At 43.7% G+C, this 21,769-nt stretch overlaps 2 protein-coding genes across 9 annotated transcripts in view; one reads left to right on the top strand and one right to left on the bottom strand.

Annotated features, from left to right (window-relative positions):
- Positions 1-21,769, bottom strand: part of PIMREG (PICALM interacting mitotic regulator) — a 79,632-nt gene that overhangs the window by 17,549 nt on the left and 40,314 nt on the right. The gene's annotated exons all lie outside the window — the stretch shown is intronic.
- FBXO39 (F-box protein 39) lies at positions 2,115-5,482 on the top strand. The gene is made up of 3 exons (XM_007054183.4): positions 2,115-3,128; positions 4,237-4,413; positions 5,168-5,482. Exons 1-3 carry the CDS (start codon positions 2,115-2,117, stop codon positions 5,294-5,296), a joined length of 1,320 nt encoding a protein of 439 aa, XP_007054245.1. The 3' UTR covers positions 5,297-5,482.

Genomic DNA, 21,769 nt, shown 5'->3' with positions numbered 1-21,769 from the left:
CTGCACAACCACCCAGCTGCTGGTTTTGGGTCCCACCACACTAGGGTTGCCCTGGAGTCTCCAGGAATTAAAGATAATGTCCTGTGACGAAATCTCCAGGAATTCATCCAAAACAAACAAACAAACTGGCAACCCTACACCACACTAGACCTATGTGCTCATCAGCTTCCCTTGCTCTGGGTGGGTTCAAGCAGCATCTTTTACTTTGGCTTCTCTGGCTCACATTCGACCACAGAAGGGAAGTCACAGTGCAGTTGCCACAGGCCCCCAGGACCAAAGCTGATCCCTTCCCCACAAAGACAGGTCTGTTGCGTAAGCACATCCTTTCCCAGAGCTCCAGCCTTGTGGGCAGTCTGGGTTAGAGTTTACCTCTTCGGGGATAACGAACAGGCTTTGTCAAAGTTTGTAACACAGTTATTCCTGACTTAAGCTAGCACAAGAAATGTACAGACTTAGACAAAACAATAAAGACCTATGCCCCGCTCCCTTCCTGCCTCAGTTTCCTCACCAGTCTTGATTTGGCCAGAGTCCTCTGGGACTTCCAAGTACCCCCCGTCCTTCAGAAGGCTTTCCCCCTGATTCACAGGATATTTCTCCCTCTCTCTCTCCTGCAGCCAGCTTCCTTCTTATTTAGATGGCCCCTCAGTAAAAAAGGACCCTTCTGCTACAAAAACATGCCGCACTCTTTCCCCAAGCCTCCTTGAGTCCCTCTCAGTTTTTAATTGCCCTGCTTCTCAGGAAATTCCATTCCTTCAAACTCCAGCACCCCCTACAGAGAAGTTGGAAGAAATTTTATCTAGAATATAGTTACTTCTTTATTCTTCCCAGGCAAGAGCTATTCAGGGGCTGATAGTCTTGACCAACCTATTCATAGACAGACAAGCCGATACCACTCTCCGGTCTCCTTAGCACAAGGAGCATGCGGCAGAACACAGAAAGAGACAGTCTAAGATATAAGAATACAGAAAGCTCATAAAATCCAACTAGAGTAAGTTGTACATAGATTCCCCAAATCGTTACACACGAGGCTTGCAGTTCCTAGGTCACAAGTTGTAGCAAGCACTACTTTCTGCCTTTATTGTTTGCCACTTAGCTTCCAGATACATCACCTGTTGGGGGTGAGGGAGGGAGAAATACGTACTGCAGCCAGCCCTGAGATCCCCTTTTCACACTGAACCCCCAAAGAATAAATCTTTCCCTCCCCTTTGACTTTGCAGTGTGTAACACTGCTCAGCCGGCTGCACTGCTCCCGCCTGCAATGAAGTCAAGTCAGTGCCCATGACATCACAAAGGCTACCTCTCGCTCCCTGACAATGGCTGAGCTCCCTATGGTGGGGGAACAGGCCAGGTGATCATTGAACCCTGCAGGGAGCAAGGCTGCTGGGGTCTGAATGCCTCCTAAGCAGAACAGGTAACTAACCTCTTCTTGCATCCCAAGCATTTCCTGTCTCTTATTTTCACCACTCTCCATCAGATCTTATGCCTCCCAGAGCTAATCCCAGAGCTAGACCAGTTTCAAAAATGTTTTAAAAATCTTCCGCAGGTTTTTAAAGGGCCACCTGAAATAGGCTGTGATGTTAACCCAGAAAAGCTAAGATCAGCAGATGTGGACAGTTCATTTAGATAGTCAGTGCTGTTAATCTTTGCAGTGCAAAGGAAAGCAACTCTTTGTACAGCTCCAAGCACATAGCATGCTTCAAGAAAGAACTGATCCCCCACAAGAGATGTCTTCAGTTTTATTGGTATTTTCTAGGAACTTCTAGGGTTTGCAGAGACAAAAAATGTAGCAGATGGATACTGAAACCTGTATATCATTTTACCGTGTGATGTTTAAGCTTTGTCGAGGCCAAAGAACTGAAGTTGTACACTTTGCTGTTGGTGTGATTGTACTCTTCTCATTGCTTTTCTCTTTTTATTTAGGTTAGATCTCAGGTTAGACCCAAGAGCTCATGTGGTCACCAGCATTTGGATGTAAAGAGGCAGGAGTTTTGCTATTCACTTGGAAGTGTTTGATCTGTCAAGAAACATTAAACAAACTAGCCACAGCCTTCCTGATCTAGAGACCATCTAAGCTTTGGTTTGCACCCAACAGGAACTGACTGACTGTCTCCTTCATGGAGAATGACAGTGAACCCGAGCAGAGTTGCTGGGCTTATTTGCCCAACGTCTGCCTGAGCCATGTCTTCTGGTGGCTAGATGACAGGGACAGATCTCGGGCTGCTTTAGTCTGTAAGAGATGGAATCAAGCCATGTACTCAGGCTTTCTCTGGAGAACCAGAACAATCACCTTCAGTGGACGGCCATCTAGGTCAAACATATCCGAGTTTGAATCCGCTCTGTGGTACGTCAAGAGATTCGGCAAGTACTTGGAACACCTAGAGATCAAGTTCCTGAATCCTTACAATGCTGTCTTGACCCGAAAATTTCAAGTGACTATGAGGGGGCTTCTCTCGCGCTTGGGCAAATGTAACAGCCGTCTGGTATCCCTGACTATTCAGCACCTGGAGTTGGACCGATTGGTCTGGAGAAACATAATTAGGAACCAGTTTATCAAGAACTTAATTATTTTCCTGAAAAGAATGGGCATACATCTTGTTCATCTCAGCTTGAAAGGAGCAAGAGTGACGCTGGAAGAAGGCTGTGAGCTTTTGAGCTCTTTGAGCTACTTGAAAAACAAAAGTTTTGCCTCTGAAATCAACATAGAAGACTTCTTCAGCCACTATCTTTCTATCTACAGCAGCCCCTTGTTCCATCAGACTATGTCCACGTTCCGCAACCTGGTCATCCTGACTCTCAATTACAACTGCATCTCCGATGAATTGCTGGAAATCCTGTGCGAGCACAACGCCCATTCTCTCTGGACAATAAACATCAAGTGCCACATCCATGACCCTCACGGGCAGGTGGTTTGGGGGATGTCCTGGGCCAACCTAGCCAAGAGAGCACCCAAACTGAAAGTGAACTTCTTCTTTGAAAGAGTCATGAAGCACGACAGTCTAGCCAGGATACTCTTAGCAGAGATCCCACTCAGGAGCATCAGTCTACGGAGCTGCTATTTCAGTGACCCAGACTGGTCGATGAGGCCGACCCTCACCAATCTCTTACCAGCCTACAAACACATTCTGCAGGTATGGTGGGAACAGCAATGTTTTACTGTTTTGTCACTAATCTAACCAGGTGGCCGTGTGGGCATTGTACCAAACTGTCGGTGTAAAAGTGAAACCCTGACCCATGAGGTCATTAGAGCTCCACAAGGCAGATTTTCCACAAGAGATGTGAGCACCAACTTCCCAACCAAGGTCCAGTTTAGCTAATTACATTCTTCCCATCTAAATTCCTCCATCTGCTTCAGTTGGATACATTATTTCTACTTCTTCTTAATTATTAACTGTACTGAGCTAGCACCTAGAGATCCCAGTTGGGCCCAGTGAACTACGTATTGTACACACACAAAGAAAACATGGTCCCAGCCATGAAAAGATTACTTCCTCTCCATAAACTGCTGCGCCCTCTTAAAAAGTTGGTTTAGTGGAGGGAGGAAGACAGTGTTCCTTTCAAACAATTTGGATATGAGATTGTAAAGAGCTTTGAATCTTCCTAGGCATAAGTATATGCACTAGTGTAAGTTATTACTTTATAATCTTGCATCTTCTATACTAGGTTTAATATGTAAATCAATCTATAGGAAGATAAAAAATGATGTCTAGTATGTCCCTTGACAGACATTCTTTGTGGCTAACGATTGAAAATGGTCATTTGCATCTGTGAGTAGCGATTGCTGTTAACTTTCTCTGGTGTATCAACCACTGTCACAATGTTCCTTTAATTTACATTCAGCCCTCCGAATTATAATTATTCCCCCACACACAAATGTTTTGGGGGATCAAAATAAACTCTCCAGAATTGATCTCTGGAAATCCATGTAAGAACCTCATATAATGACACATTACAGGGACTCTGAGCATTATTTAATGCATTTTCCGTCTCTATGGGAAGTTCTTTGTGGAAGGGGCTATCTACATACAGTGACTAGCACAACAGGGCTTAATTCTGATTGGGGCCTTTGGGTGCTATTATGCTAGAACTATAAGTTACATAAGCTCCAAGATACAAAAAATGACCTGCCTGTAAGTCAACCCTATCATCAGCGCAAAGAAAGGCTTGCTGATTGAATCCCATGGCAACTGTAACACCCCCGGCCCATTGATATAGATATTTACTATTTGTCTCTTCTAGAAATTAACGCTCGAATTCAACAACAGCCACGAATCACTGGATGAGGAGCTGCTGCAGCTTGTGTTATCATGCAAGAAACTGTTCTTCCTAAAAATCTGGGCCTTCCTCCGTGTCGCATTTGTGGAGAGGCTGTTACAAAATCAAGCAGAAGGGAAATGCACCTTGAGGACCATGAAGGTAAAATCATGTGTTTCAAAAGTTGCATTCCACCCAAAGAAACCCAAGTAGAAGCACAGATTTATAAACAGGGTAAGGCAACCCCCTCCTCTGAATGTTGGTTTAAGATTACTGTTAACACACAGGAGGACAGGATTGCGAGAAAGTACAAGAACCATACATGTATTTCCAAGATCCACTTGAGAGAGGACCATTCAGGCATGGATCTCCCTGGAGCGGACCAGGTCCACAAAGCAGATTCCAAAATAACACAGCCCTGATCTTACCTCTTTCACAATGGCTAGGGAGCCCCATGCAAAGCACAGTCCTGTGACAAACTGCAGCCAGAGGAAGCAGTGTTCACACTGGTCTAAATGAGCTATGCTACCTGGGAGCCAGCAGGGTCCTAGGAGGAGCAGAACTGGCTTGTGCCTCTATAGATCCCCCAAGATATGTGCAGGTCCCAGGAGAAGCCCTCTTCAGCCTACTGAGTCTTTCCTTCCCCATTATCGCCTACCATTGAAATACCCCAAGGTGGGATTGGTGAGCCTCTTCGTTTTCACTCAGCATTTCATGAGGCACAACTTTCACTGGCAGGCCTGGGAGTCTTGCCTGAGCAAAAACTGAGCAAGGGCTTCAAGATTTGACCCAGTGATGACCTATCTTATTAGATATTAGGCTTATCTAGAAACCTCAGTAGCCCTGTGGGCTTTGGAGCTTAATTTTGGCCAGTTAATGTGCTTCTTACAGATATGATTTTGCTTCATCCGCACAGGTGAGGATTTACACAAATCGGTACGAAACCATTGAAGAAGATCGAATGTTGCGAGATATTTTCAGGAGATACCGAGACCTGATTGACTCAGAGCTTAATTATTTTGTCATCGCCTACCCGATGATGTGAGAGGCATGCGATCTGTGAGGTGAAAGAATAAAAAAAAAAAATAATAATAATAATAAAAAAAAAACCCAGTCACATCTGGAAATGCCTGAATTCATCCTTTGGAGGAAGTCTAAAGGGGATCTGAATGTCATTAGCAGTGTTCCTGAAAGGTAAAGTCAAGTAAAACTCAAACACGAGGCAGTGTGGCCCAGCAGATAGGAAACTGGAGTGGGATTCAGGAGACCTGATCCTAGGGTCTAATTCCTGGGCAAGGCACCACCTCTCTCTGTGACTCTTTGTCCCCTCCCACCCTTTGTCTTGTTTATGTAGGCTGCCAGCTCTTGGGGGCAGGAGTTGTGTCTCCAAGGGTGTGTTTGAGCCAGGCACAACGGGGTCCGGATCTCAGATAGAGCCTCAGGGCACAACAATAATAATCATTAAGTCACCAAGTGTCAGCATTGGAGCCCCGGGGGCAAGCAGAGACTTAAACACACCAGGCAGTATTACAGTCACTGAATTGGAAGTGCTTTAGAGAAGAAGCTGGGATTGTATGGGATCTGACAATTGTCACAGACTGAACGGTGCAGGCTAAAAGGCTGGCCGTAGTTGTAGAAAAGAAAACAAACAAGATTATGGTAACTGATATTACCAGACCAGTAGACAGAAACAAACAAGAAAGAGGAAGAGAAAACAATGAAGTAGAAAGAACTCTGCCACAAAGTGGAAGAATTCTGGAAAGCTAGAACAAAGGTGATCCCAGTGGTGACAGGAGCACTTGGAGTGATTCCCAAGGATATGAAAGAGCCGTTCAAGACATCGTTAGGAATTCAAGACATTGTGATCAGTGACCTCCAGAAGACAGCGCTCCTAGACACTCTGAGAATTTTAAGGAAAGTCGAAGCAGAGCGAGTGCATTTGAGCACTTAAAATGCAGGAATTCCATGGAGGGTTTAATAAAACTCCTGACTACCCAGACCTATGGAGTCAGTTTGTGGTCAGGCTTTATTGGTAACTCCCGGGAAAATTTTAGACAGTAGCTTTTTCCCTGTTTTTATGTTTAAAGATCTGGTATCTTTTGAAGGCTATTTGTTTATAAACACAAACCAAGCACCAAAATAACCTTCCCCAGAATGTAATACTGAGGAATAATGGTAATACAAGGGGGAGCAATTTTAGAGCCCAGGTGATTTTAAAATTCTGTGGTTTGCACCTGGCCCTGTGTGTCTCGTCTTTGCTATTTTGTTTGGTCTCTGCATTTAGGCCCCCCCCCGCATCAATGGCCGTGAAGGAAGCAGAGAGCTTTATTCTGCCAGGACAGACAGTTATCTTAATGTCTGGCTGAAGCATGTTCTCTAGCCAGTTCTCAAGTGCCACACATCTACATCACAAAGATCACAGCCATGACTGGCCCTGATTGGCACCGCTGCCATCTGTCTGTAAGGACAGAAACTTCGGACCCAACGCACCCCGTGACTGACCTATTTCACCTCTGAAGCTGGTTGCTCCCTCCAGGTCACTACTGAGTCCCGCTGAACCAGTGATGGGAAGCTTTCCCTGCCTCTAGTCCTGTCAAATTTGTTTAACAGATAAACAGAAGAATTTAGACACCAGGATGGGCAAAGCAACACCATCCACAACCATTGCATCCTACCCAAAGATGTACAAAAAAAAAAAGAGAGAGGAAAGTCTGGTTGAAGTGCTGAGATAGGCCGGATCTTCATGCATTTAGGTATCCCAGGGAACACCCAGTAAACTGGCAAGGGGAAGCTCAACCTGGTTTAAAAGTGTATTTAGTATTTGTATAATAATCCATGTCTAGGAGACCCAGTTATGCTAGGTGCTGGCTTGTGACCCATTGTGCTAGGTGCTGTATAAATGCAGAGCAAAAAGACTGATTCAGCCCCAGACGGTTGACGATCAAAGTATAAGAAAAACAACATTTAATACTGCAACTTCTCATCTCCCATCCAATAGATTTGTTACCTGTGGGCATAATCATCCTTAGTACAGCTCCAATACAGGAGAGAAGGTCTCCCATCACTGGGATAGATCTATAATTTATTTTTGCCAGAGAATGATTAACAGCTCAGCTGATAAGCAGACATCTTGACCAGATATTTAATATTTCTGTTCTTTCACTGGCCATTTCTAGTGGTTATGGCATTCCTTAGGCTGCAGATTTGGTCCTACCAGTCTTCATATGACTTGAATTCACTATACAGTATAATCACTGGGCCCAATGGCTCCTTATGAATAAATCTGGTATGAAATACTGAAGTGCGAAGTAAAAAAGAAAGAGACTATGTTAAAGGGAGTTGTGAAACTGTTCAAAAAGTGGAATTAATATTGAGCTCAAGAACACATTAGTTCTCACCAAAACCAGGGGGGGTAATACCCAGATTTCCCCAATGGATGACCTTCATTACCAAATGTAAAAGTGACTAATTGTATAGTAACTTCTTTACTAGCCCATATAAATCTGTCACAATGAAAAATAGTGATGTGGATGGCACTAGATAACGGGAGAGTTTAGCCTGCTTGAATAAAAAAAAAATCATGTCTTTATTGTTAAATGGAAAGCTTACAAAGAAGACCTGTAGCAGACATTGCTGAGGCCTTTAAGTCAGTTTTAATTAATACACACTAGGCCCATTTCAGCTCTGAGGCTGAAAATCTGTAGCTGCCTGGTTAATTGCAGTGAAGTTAGTTCAGTTTTGCACAAGTGTGTGTCAGAGCACAATGGAGCCCTGAATGTCACATGCTGTCTCTGAGATCAGGACAGAGAATCAGTTTGTTTATCCTACTGCAGAGGGAAAAAAAAATGGATTCAAAAGGTTCAATCTTGTGGCTAGAAATAAAATAGTTCTCCTATAAAATAACTATTTTAACCTTATTCTGCTTTGGAGAAATCAGCCTGACAAAGGCAGGTTTCTTCTGCTGAGTTAAATTGGGCAGGGTTTATTTCAATACATTTATGTTTGTGGTGTTGTTGTAGCCGTGTTGGCTACAGGATATTAGAGAGACAAGGTGGGTGAGGCAATATCTCTTATGGGACCAACCTCTGTTGGTGGAAAAGACATGCTTGTCTCTTTCACCAGTAGAAATTGGTCCCCTAAAAGATATTCCCTCAAACCCACCTTGTCCTTTCAGTACATTTGTATGGTGCTGCCATCATGTGGCTTTAGGTGGCATTGCAATGCCATCATTGAGAGGAATCTGGGTTAACTGGGTACATAGAATATATGAACGAAGTTAGAGAGATGGAGAAGAGCTGTTACATCTTCCAGTCTATCTCCCTCCTAGTACAGAGCTAGGTCCTACAGAATGTTTTCTTGTGTTTTTTCCAGCAGTATGGTTAGGGTGACCAGATGTTCCTATTTTATAGGGACAGTCCCAATATTCGGGGCTTTTTCCTATATAGGCGCCTATTACCCCCCACCCCCGTCCCAATTTTTCACACTTGCTGTCTGGTCACCCTAAGTATGGCAGCCATGCACTATATATACACACACTACGGTATTTATGGGATAACTTCTTGCTCTCAAGGTTTTACCATCAAAGTAAATAAGCTCAGGCCTTCACCTTAACTAAGACAACATTCATGTAGACCAACCGCTAACAAAATGCTAGAATACGGAAAGTAGGCACAGCTAGAAAAGCCTTACCCGTGACAGGCTGCAATGAGACGGATTTGCTGCTTTCTCTGTGCAGACTGAGCCAACTACAGAGAGAGTGACGCAAACTGAAACCAGGGTGACTTGTGAGTCCTCCTCCTGGGGAACAGAGGCTACAGGGGACAGCCAGCCTGGGGAAACCGGGGCTTAAGGGGTGCTTCCATGCCCCCCACCTGCTCTCACTCAACGTTTTGTCCAGCTCTACCCCATAGCTTGAGAGAGCCTTGCACAGCTGATATTTGAGTATAACCACCTAATTATGGGTGCGGTTAGCCCCACAAGCATCTAATGAACTACCTTCCCAGCCGCAGCACTGACTTCTCAAGAAAGGAATAAAAGGTAGAACAAAAAACAAAAAAAAAAACCCTTCCTACTAAAATATTCTGTCAGCTCCCACGAGAATGCTTGGCATCATCCACACACAGAGAGAGTCCCTGCCCTCCGAGAGCTCATCAGAATTGTTCCAGCAGACATCAGACATTTGCTAAATAACCTTCTTCTCTGTGTTTCTCCTGATTGCCATGAATATTAATTAACGCAGAAGTATCTTGTTCATTCAAGTGAAGAGGCACAAATGACTGATGCACGAGCACTTTAGCTTTGCTTAGTGCAGACGTCCCCCTCTCCTTCCCCTCGTGCAGCTACATTCACCAGGGCACAATGAGGCTGCATTCTCAACAGCACAGGGGAAGTCTGTGACAGCAGCAGACATGTTTGTATTAATGGTGCAGTGACTGCAGCTAATGGCATTTACTCAATTGTTCAGACAATGTTAACTGTGCACTAGATTAATCTTGGTAGTTACATTCTGAACCAATGTGGTATTTGAACGCACCTGCTCATGGCAAAGTGACTGTAATGTCACTGTGAATCTTTTATGTGGAAGCAGGCAGGTGTGTAATAACTTCCACCAAATTCTGCCATACGAGATTAAACCAACGGTCCATTCTCAGCCAGTATCCTGCCTTGCTAATGCCAGTTGCTTCAGAAGACCCGTCTTCCTAGCCCTAAATGGATACTGGGGATGGAGGGAAAACCGAGAATTTTCTGATTGCATTTTCCATTTTCGAGAAAAAATTTGACTAGCGCTAAATCTGATCTGAAAACCGTAATATTTTTTGCTAGAATTTTCCCAACAAATAATGTTCCATTTTCCATCAGAATTTAATGAAAAAGTATTCTTGGCTTGACATATTCTGCCTTATAAATTCAGTTTGAGGTAATGTCCTCAGCAAAGCCCCCAACAACCCAGGAAAATAATTATATAAATCAAAGGACAGAATTAAATATTATTTTGTTAATCTAATGAAAAGCACTAAAACTAGAGCATAGTGTCAGCGTGTCCACCTGATTCCGATTACTTTGGAAGACAGCAACTCGGAATAATGCAGAATGAGTGAGAAAAGCGTTAAAGCTACCAGCGAGATTTGGATGAAGTTACATGTAACAAAAATGATTCCCCTTAACAACTGTAGCAGTTGCTAGCACTACTGTCATAAATGTAATACATGGGGCCTGATTCTACGTGGAACTCCCCTTGTGAGGAAAGGAAAATCTTTTAAGAACTCCAGCATTCACTTGCTTTCAACATTTTCTAAAAATATCATTTCAGCTGAAATTTTAAATGCTTGGTCTCAGCCAAATACTGGTTTTGTCTGTGCACACGCAAGTTTGAGCATAATCCATGGCACCATTTTCGAGTTATATGAGCAGGGGAATAAAGCTGTGTCTTCAAATGAAAAAAAGCACGTTCAGCTTTTTTTGTACTCAAACAGTTCATGTATACAACTTCCAGCTTAGCCTATGGCTCGTTCACAAGGAGGAATACTAGGGTTATTATAGGGTCCATCAATAAGTTTGAAAAAAAAAAAGTTAAGTGCTTTCAGGTTTTGTTGAAAGTTACATGCACATTAATACAACCAAATTACTGTAGAAGCACGAAGCATACTGCAATACTGGCCTCAGTCCTACACATTTGTGGACTGCCATGCAGAAACAGACTCCGTATGTAAACACACCAAAATGAAGGCCACCCTTACATTTACCTCACAGCTGTATATATTCTTCATCTTGCTCATCTGATCTGGATCTTTCAAAAAATCTCTGGTATTTAAAAACCTAAGAATCTTCTTTATTATTGACACACAATTTTTGCCTCAGAATTTGATCAAGATCAAAGCCAAATACAGTTCTCCTCCTCCAGTGGTAGAATCTACCTGCTGCCCCTTTATCTTTCACCATGAATTTACTTAACATCTTTTCTGAGGAAATGGAAAATGCTTTGCTGTCTCTTTACATCACACATTAAGAACACCCTGAGCAAGTGTCAGCGTTGCTAACCGCAGAAACTTCTAAGCAGATCCAAAGCTGTTCATTGCCACAGGCATCACAATGACTAAGAACCATTGAGAATTGTGCCAATTCTAATGACAGGTACTGTTGAAAGGTGAGCAATCCCTGCTTTTGTACAAATTAAAGTTTGTACATGGCAATGGAGGCAGAGGGTTTCAAATCCCAGGTCACATCCCTGTGTTTAAGTGGAAGGAAAGGCAAGAAAATATGTACATCCAGTGTTTGACCCCTTCAAAATTATAATGTGTGATTTGGAAGTTGATGAAAAGTCTATTCCAGGCAAAGGGTGCGAAACAGGCTAACAGCTATCAGTGCAACCATTGCACTGTGTCACCATAATGGATGTCAACTAATACCATGGCATCTCTGCACCAGATAGTTCAGTTTTCAAACTAGCCCTGCTGTAAATATAGACAAGAATGTGTCTCAAAACTCGATAAAGAGCCTCATCTCTGGGCCACTAGTTCACAAAACTGGAAACATTTCTCAACCTTTTAACAGCACCATGTGGAACACAGACACTGCGAAATAGATGGTGGACCACAGAAATCCCTGCCCCCAACTGCCACTGGAAACATCCCCATTCTCCAATATTGGGAAGTCTTCTCAGAGTCACAGGTGGTGGGCATACAAGCCCCATTGCACTATTGTTGGTGCTAATGGTGGAGAGGGAGGCATGAGGAAACTGCTAGCCAGGCTTACCCCCCCCGGGATTTCCTGTGGTGAGTGGGATAGGCCGGATCAGGACCTGTTGGTCTTACAGGTGAACATGCATTAGCCAGCTGGTGGGGGAGAACAAATGTGTATAAATAATGGACACCCACCTTGGAAAAGCGTTCTGAGATCTAGTGATTAAAGAAAGCAATATAATATTTACTACAACTTTTGAAAAGGCTAGCATGACTATATTTACAAGTTCTGTAGGAACTGGGGATTATCTTTCAGCTCAATTCCTGTGGCTATTTTGATGCAAAATTATCACCAGTTGTGTTTGGTGATTTTAACTGATAATTTTTGAACAGATATTCCTGAATGATAAGAACTGGTTCCACTGGCAAGTATACACATTAGCACACAGGAATTTTTATGGCAATAATTCTGGGCAATTTTGCTCACATTTGCCAGATTTAAATTGTTTCCTGACTCATTTGCAACCACAAATCATTAATTTTTGTTAAAAAAAAAATGAACCTTCAATAAACAATCTTTTATCCATCACTTGTCCTCATGGAAATAAGACTATCGCTGGAGAAATCAGGCCGTCTATTGCTGGCAATTTTCAAATGTGATTATGGAACATGATCTGCTGACATGACTCCATTAAAGAAAATCGGTCCTATATAAAGGAAGCCGTAAGTATATTGAGAGGCAGCATGTTCCAGTGGATATAGCATTGAGAGTCAGGACACCTCAGTTCTAGTTCTGGCTTTGACATTGATTTACCACGTGACCTTCGCAAGTCATTTCACCTGGTTTTGCTTCCAACTTTTGTTCCTCTTGATTATTTAGATAAGATCTTTCAGGTGGGCACTCTCTTACTATGTGTAAGACGGGACCGCGGGACAGTCATTTCCGTCCTGCCTGAGCTCTCGGCTGGGGAAGCTCCCCTGAGAATTTTTACTCACCCAGCGGCACTCTGGGCCTTCAGCGGCAGGTCCTTCAGTCACTCCGGGCCTTCGGTGGCACTTCGGCGGCTGAAGACCCGGAGCGACTGAAGGAACCGGTTCTTCAAGGGCCGGTGCAAGGTTTCACGCCCTAGGCGAAACTTCCACCTTGCGCCGCCGCCGCCGCCCCCCCCCCCTCCGGGGCAGCTCCCCGATGCCCCCTCCCTCGGCCCGGAGAGCCCCCCCCTGCGGCAGCTCCCCACCCCAGCTCACCTCTGCTCCGCCTCCTCCCCGAGCACGCCGCTGCTTCTCCCGCCTCCCAGGCTTGCGGTACCAATCAGCTGTTTGGCGCACAAGCCTGGGAGGGAGAGAAGCATAGCAGGGCAGTGCTCAGGGGAGGAGGCGAAGCAGAGGTGAGCTGGGGCGGGGAGCGGTTCCCTTGTGCGCCGCCCCCCATCCCGTTACTTGCTGCAGGCGGCCCTCCCCGCACCCCCCAGCCCCAGCTCACCTCCGCTCCACCGCCGCCCCCAACCACTTGGCGCCCTAGGCGACCGCCTAGTTCGCCTAGTGGTTGCACCGGCCTTGGTTCTTCAGCTTCTGGCAGCTCATCGCTGACTACAGCCCACTTCACAAGATGCACAGAATGGAACATATAGTAAAAAGATATATATACATACAGAGAACATGAAAAGGTGGACAGCACTCCAGTAGAAAAATACAATATTTGTAATGTTTTTCTTCTAAACAAGTTGATTTGGATTTCAGAAAGGAGTGCTTGACAGAGTACATAACATCTGACACAACCCTGGCTTCTGTTAAATGATGGAATATCAAGTAGAAACACAAATCCGATTGAAACCAAAGGCCACAGACAAACCTTTGAGATTCTTATTTATATGTATTACAAGTAGCCAGTAAAGGCCCGCACTGAAAGTGGGGGCTCTATTATGCTAGACATTGTACAAACACATAGTAAGAGAGCGGGCAGTTTGCCCACCCCTTTAACAACCGGTTCTAAACCAGCTTCAAAATTTAACAACTGGTTCGCGTGAACCGGTGCGAACCAGCTTCAGCTCACCACTGGCTGTAGCCCACAAAAGCTTACGCTCAGATAAATTTGTTAGTCTCTAAGGTGCCACAAGTACTCCTGTTCTTTTTGCCTTCTAATATATTTCTCTTTTAATGGAGAGATCAACTTGCAACCTACAATGACTGAGGAAAGGTGTTTCTAGAGAAGCCTGAGGTGGAGGTGAAATGATTTCTTAAAAACAACAAAAATTTATTCCCGCTCGCGCTCCTCCACCCTCACTCACTTGCTCAGTTTCACCGGGCTGGGGCAGGGGCTTGGGGTGCAGGAGGGGGTGACAACTCCGGCTGGGGGTGTGACCAGGGATGAGGGGTCTGGGGTGCAGGAGGGGGCTTTGGGCTGGGGCCAAGGGGTTCGGAGTGTGGGAGGCAGCTCTGAGCTGGGGCGGGGGATTGGGGTGTGGGAGAGGGTGAGGGCTCTGGGTTGGGGCCAGGGATGAGGGGTTTGGGGAGCAGGGGGGCTCCAGGCTGGGGCTGAGGAGTTTGGAGTGCGGGAGGGGGGCTCTGGGCTGGGGCAGGAGGTTGTGGGGTGCAGACTCTGGGAGGGGGCTCCGGGCTGGGGCAGGAGGTTGTGGGGTGCAGACTCTGGGAGGGGGCTCCGGGCTGGGGCAGGGCATTGGGGTGTGGCAGGGGCTCCGGGGTGCAGACTCTGGGTGGCACTGACCTTAGGCGGCTCCTGGGAAGCGGTGACATGTCCCTGCAGTTCCTAGGTGGAGGGGAGGCCAGGGGGCTCTGTGTGCTACCCCCACCCACAGGAACAGCCAACGCAGCTCCCATTGGCCATGGTTCCCAGCCAATGGGAACTGTGGAACTGGCACTCGGGGAGAGGGCAGCGCATGGAGCCTCCGTGGCAACCCCTGAGCTGGAGAGATATGCCAGCCGCTTTCTGGAAGCTGCACAGGGAGCCTGACAGCACCGCTGCACCACCAACTCAACTTTTAATGGCCTGGTCAGCGGTGCTGATCGGAGCCATTAGGGTCCCTTTTCGACCAGGTGTTCCAGTCGAAAACCAGATATCTAGGAACCCTATGATTAGTGCAAAGTGCTGGTTATGCCCACAAAGGCCCACTGAAACCAAATGAGCTATTGTGAAGCATCAAAGGATAAAGATTTTGTTGATTGCCTGCCCTCCCCGCCACGCCCTGAAGAGGAGACAGGTACTAACACCTGCTCCATCAGTTTGAACGCTGGGGGAAGGGAATAAAAATGTCTGACAGAAGGAACTGCATCACTATGCTGCTTGGAATTTGGAAAGGACAGTATTTCTAAGCATAAGCAAGGGATCCCCAAGCTGCTTACCTTGGGTTAGCCCTAAAGGATATACAGAGCTTACATATTACAGCGGTTTCTATTACCTTTTGAAACCAAAGACTAACTCATTTGTGTGTGTATCTTTACCTACTTTAACCTTGTAAATAACTCATTTCTTTCTCCTAGCTAATAAATGTTTAGTTATTTTAATATAGGATTAGCTAGAAGTTTTATCTTTGGTGAGAGATGTAAGGTACATTTATCCTGGGGTATGTAACTGGTCTTTTGTGATGGGAGGTAACCTGATTATTATTGCATTCAGTGTTCTTTTGGGTCAAGTCACAAGTATACATGATAATAAAGACCAAACTTCGGACCCTCAGAGTTAACACAGTGGTAACAACCACATCCTCTTTCCTGCTAACCATACCCTGGGGAATCAGAGTCTCAGGGCCCATTTCTCCATGTGAAGTTAAATATTGTGCCATTTACAACCAAAGAAGTTATATTTTATTAAGTGAAGGCCAGCATCAAGCGAATCAGTCAGAACATTCGTTCTGCATAGAATACTGTACACAACAGCAGACCAGTGCATGTATACAATTGGCAGGGAAGTGGATCCAGAGTGAGAACACGCTAATCCTACAGATACATTGATGGAGACTAAGGATATGTCTATGCTGACTGCACAGCTTGTGCTGCTAAAGTTTTACTGCTGTAAGGCACGCAGTGTAGCCGCTCTTTGTCAGCGGGAGAGAAGCCACCCACAACAGGAGGCTTTTCATCGGTAAAACTTTTGTCGGTCATGGGTGTGTTTTTTCACACCCCTGAACGACAAAAGTTTTACCGACGAAAGTGCAGTGTAGATATAGCCTAAGAGGATAGCAGAATATTAAGGTTGGCAGGCAAGTTCCCCTCCTTCCTCCTCTTGGGAGTTGCAACCTATATTGCAGAGAAGTTTTCTGATTAGAAATCCACATTGGCATGGGTGAGAAATATCTTTTAGTCACTAGATGGAGCTAAGAACCAATAAAATCACCACAGCTCTGCCTGAAAAGTTAAATGATTGGCTTAGATTCACCTAAGAAAGAAAAGCCAGGAGATTTAAAAAATGATGAAATTAAGTTGTCACTTGTCCTGCTTTGTAATAGGTGCTTATATTACTAGGTTATTGTCCCAGTCTTAAAAACGGGACTGGTGGTAATTTCCTAAAAGTGGAAAATCATTGCTTAACTAAAATGAATAGAAAGGACAAAGGATAGAACTCAGTCTCACAGATCTACACAGCAGATATAGAATCTGACATTCTACGGTCCCTGCAGTTCCATGCTGGAATTCTAGAATTAGCCTAAGACTTTAGCGTGTACCTTAATTCTTCAGTTTGACCTGTAGACACTAAGTTATTTCATTAACCCCTGACAAATCTTGCTAGCCCCATTAACTTTTTTTTTTTAATTAGAATCAGTGTTTTTTATGAAAATAGCATAAGCCTTAACACAGAGAGGTAAAATACCAGAATGCTACACATATGAATTTGTCCAGATTTATGCACTCTGTGTCTTAAAGGTCGGTCTCCCATGCTACAAAGAATGCTGTGTGTCACCATCTTAACTTGGTCTGAAGGTTCATCTTTTTTGAAGACAGATGATCTGTGCCTACAGTGAATTACGAAGCCAGGTGCATGTTTGTTACGGCCTACTGTTCCATTTAGACACAGAGACAGTCCTGGAGAAAGCAGTGTTATCAAATGTGGGAGGAATTAAGATGAGATGGGTTGGGGAGAGGAGAGGAGAGAGTAGTTGAATGACCCACTTTTATAAGTGGATCAAAAGTAAGTTCTGCTTCATGATGGTTCTGCTGTTGCACCCAAATGCAGGGGCAATTTAGGATCACAACTTTTGTCTTCATAGTTTAACTACCAGTCCTTTGATGTGGAAATTATAAAACACAAAAAGAATGAAATTTACTCCAGTGCAGAGAGGCAGCAAAAGGCCTGTGTACCATTTAAGCATGTTAAAGAATGAAGTAAGAAACACACATTCTTTACAAAAATGTACCCAGTTACTCTATAATGTGGTATGTGCAACCTTATGATTAATGGTCAGCAGTTTGGCATTTCAGGGGAATGCCTGTTTTAAAGTCACATAGAATTAAACTTGGCATAAGGATGAGCCCAGCTGCAAATCTGATTCTAAAAATAGTGTAAGTGAATTAAGAGGGAGTTTGTGTGACTGTATTTATGTTTCGGTATTTATGTTTCAGATCATATAAACATGTCACTATTCCCAGACAATGGTTGGATCCATGGGACTGAGGGCACTGCAAACCTGATCCTATGTCAATTAAAGTGTCTCCTATAAGGCACAATTCCCCCCTGTGAAGAACTTAACTGACCACCTTGTAAACAAAATGGATTCCAAATGAACTGCATAAAAAAGAAACAAAAGGATAAAGAGATGTTTCATGGTTATAAATATACACAGCTGATGGTTACTGATGATTTTAGAGACATTTCCTCGATTCAAGAAGGCATTTTTACCCACAGTTCCTTTCAAGAGTCAGTTTGGTCCCCGGGCCTATCGTTGACTTGGTCTAGTTCTGTGGCGTAACTCCACAATTTCTTGGATGTCAAGAGTTTGCACTATCGGGACAGCAGAACATGTTAAAAATGCTACCGGTATTTACACTTGCACACATTTACATCATGCCATTTAGCTTTTGAAACTTTGCTGACACATTCCTTTACAGACCTAATAAGAGCTGTTTAATGAAGGTCCCTGACAAGGCTGTAGTGGGTGAGCAGATTCATAAATATTCTAGTCACTGATGCTAGCAGCTCAGTTAAAAAAAAATTCAATAACACACTTTCCTTGGCTTTGCGAAAAGGTGACATTTCATTTCCGCACCATGAAGTGCGATGACGACCAAATGGTGATTGATGATAGCAAAAGGGTTGGCAGGCCCAGGGAGATATTTATTGGAAACATGTTTGAACTGGAAGTCTGGGAAATGGGGCTTGCATCCATAAGAATAAGACAGGCAGCTGGAGTTTTGGCATGATGTCATCATTCTGGAGTTACTGATCTTTGCTCTCCCTACAGCATTTTCCATTTGAGGATCTCAGAGCATTTTACAAATATTAAGTCTCACTACAGCCCTAAGAGATTGATATCGTGGCCCACATCCTGCAAAAAGAACTGTGCAGGTGGATTGCTGAACCCAGATGGAGCCCCGCTGACTTCAGTAGCGCACAGATTCACGCACGTGCAACAAGTTGAAAGATCAGGGTCTGACCTACCCATTTGTTGAAAATCATGTTTGTGTTGTATCTACAGCATTCTCAGGGCAAGCTTCCTTGGCAATGATTGTTACTGGTGTTCCAGTAGCACAACCCACAACACGCTAGGTGCTGTTCACGCACATGGGATTACAACAGTCCCTGCCCTCAAGAGGAAATCAGTGAATTCATCTGATCAATGAGGGTTCAATAGATGATGGCAAGGCATTCATTTCTCCTTTATATATGCCACAATGCTTTTTTAAAAACTGCTGAATGCTGGTCTCTCATGAGTAGCTTTTCTGTTCAGTTAAGTGATATAATACAAGAGTCTTGAGTTGTGATATAATAAAAAACAATCTTCACTGTCTACACAGTGAATGTATGGGTTTGTTTGTTTTCCCCCATAATACACAAGTGGGAAACTGTGCATGACAAATATTTTACACCTGGGAGCTCTTAATCTCAATCCTCTTTTGTGTTCACTCATTCTGAGGTTCAGCGTTGAGAAGTCTTAACTGAAACACATTGCCTAGAGGTAAAGAGGACATAGACAAAATGTGACTTATTAAGTATAAATGAAGGATACTGAACTGTGTCTGGTAAGAGGTTTGCATTGAACACTTTAGGTTCCTTTGATATCCTTCTCACCAGGAAAGGATCATGCAAATTGCATTGTCCAGTATATTGCCTGCCATTTAACTGACAAAAGGACTTGTATTATCTTTCAACACAGTGTTAACTTGCATTTTGTTTTAGCCTTATAGAATTAGGCACTCAGCTGAGGAATTAGTTGAAATCGTAGGATCCTAGTGTAGAACTTACGGCTGCTGTGTACCTCACATATAACTTAAGGGATGTAGGTTTTGTCAGCTTTCAACATTTATTCGTATTATTCATTTATTTGCCGTAGTGCCCACTACATGCAAGCTCTTTCCCAACACTTGAGGAGAAGTTCCTTCTCAGAGGGGCTCGCAATCTAAGCACAGAGGCCAGGAGAAAGGGAACAACAGGCAACTTAGAGACAATTTATATACAAACCAACGTGGTTCTCTATAGGCAGCAAGGTAGAAATAGGTTGGTAAGAGGGACTTGTAGATGAGCTCAGGATCAGGGAAGTTATAACAAGCATAGGGCACTGCACAGAGAATCTGATCATTTTCACGGCATTGGAACATAGAATCATGTCAGAGCGAAGGACCACATGTTACTGAAGAGTATATACAGAGTATATTAATTTATTTTTTACCTTCTTAACTAAACATACACGAGTCATTTATTTTATTAGACCTCTGAGAACATGCTACAGCTGTGGGTGGAATTCTGAAAGTCTTTTCTAGACTAAACTGTTTACAATCAGGCATGATGCTCAGGTAGGAAAGGCTCACATGGTTACAGCACTCCTGATGAGCTCAGCTTTAATGCCATTTTTTGAAAAAGAGATGCAATTCTATTTAAGGCAATGAAACAGCTGACCAGGAGGTCATGTGGTTCACGGTATTACACATAGCTTCAATACAATTCATTTTAATCAGTGTAATGTTAATAATCTGATTTCATGCCTCCGTGAAGAGGTCACACATTGGAAGAATTACAGAACAGGTACTAAATTCTTAGAGCACTGCCTTGTTGGATTTAGTCAACCTGAACAGTTATTCCAACACAGAAAGTGTGCCTAGGAAAATGAAAACAGCCTTTTGCATTCTGTGACAAAAATAAGAAATGATGTTGCTATACAGTTAACAGTAAATTAGGTAAAGCACATCAGTGGTTTCAGATCGTTATACCTCCATGTCCTCCTAGACTAACCAATACTAGCAATTCAATACTCTGGGCTCTTTTGAGAATTACTTTCTACAAACAGTTGAGGAACTTAATTTTACCCTTCCAAATGCTCTCAGGAACCCAGTTCCAAACTACGTGCCCGAGCATTCATGGGAAGTGAATTATAAACTGACACACATGGGTTTGTGGACTGGATATGCTTAATCAGTCCTCTTTACTGAGCTTCCTTTTTGGTAATCAATCAGGACACCTAAACACTACCCTGTGACTAGCATGACCTATCAGCTAACCAAAACCAGCTTGAATGCAGACTTGCAGCAAGCTATTTGTGATCAGTCCAGAGAGTGTAAATATATTTGCAAGGGGAAAAAAGGCAGATACACTTGAGGAACTTGTTTCAGAGTAACAGCCGTGTTAGTCTGTATTTGCAAAAAGAAAAGGAGTACTTGTGGCACCTTAGAGACTAACCAAGTACTCCTTTTCTTTTTGAGGAACTTGGAATGTTCTGGATATTCCAGAATCAGGAAAAGAGATTCTTGTAGCTTCACTGCTGAGCATTGAGATGGTTAAAAATGGCATCCACTCAACATGCAACCAGCATTTTAAACCAGTTTACTGGGTTCTCCATCATGTGTCCCTCTAGGCCAGCAGCTAGTCAGCATTAGTACCCCCACATGATGACCAATCACACACAGCAAATGCCACCATTTGGGTAAATGGCACAAATTAAACCCCAAATGATGACAGGGCTCTTGGGGAAAGAGGCAGGGGACAGCTGACCTGCAACAGATGCTTAATATGCAATAGAGGACTTTAAATGCTGCTGAGGTATGTTTTTTTAAACAGCAAAATACGGAAAGTCCATTAAAAGAGTAGGACTCTCCCAGCTGATTGCTAAGCAAGATGCCAAAGAAGAGGAGCTGCATTTGAAGGATTTTCATTTTGTAAAGCTTAAAAGGAACTTAAAGAAAAGTCTTTACATAGCAGCACATGTCCCTACAGAATAGCTTTGAGTTACAATTGAGTGAAAAGGCGGCCAGTATATTACAAGCTATTGAACAGGATTGTTAAGTTTTACAAACTTAAAAGAGCAATCCTTATATTCCTTCTCCCGCCCTTTTTAGGATTGCTAGATATTTTACTATAGGATCTGTGCAAATTCTGCACCATATTCCTTTGACTGTGGACATATCCCCATCGCTATCCTTTGTTTGTATCTTTAGACTGTAAACCCTTCAGGGCAGATACTGTCTCTTCTCTATGTTTGTACAACACCCAGTACAACAGAACCCCCAGTCTGGACACTTATGATATACATATGTACTACTTCTAATAATACTAGGAATAGTTAAATGGGCAAAGAGGTTTTTGATGCCAGTCGCAACTGGCATTTAAAATACTACCTCCATTTTGTATAATGCTAGTCAAGTCTTTTTTTAATCAGCTTTTCCGTATGGGAGGTGAG

Source organism: Chelonia mydas, chromosome 17, assembly GCF_015237465.2.
Source record: "Chelonia mydas isolate rCheMyd1 chromosome 17, rCheMyd1.pri.v2, whole genome shotgun sequence".
Classification (NCBI taxonomy): Eukaryota; Metazoa; Chordata; order Testudines; family Cheloniidae; genus Chelonia; species Chelonia mydas.
Note: the sequence above shows the minus strand (reverse complement) of the source record. Positions and strands in the feature narration are given on the sequence as shown.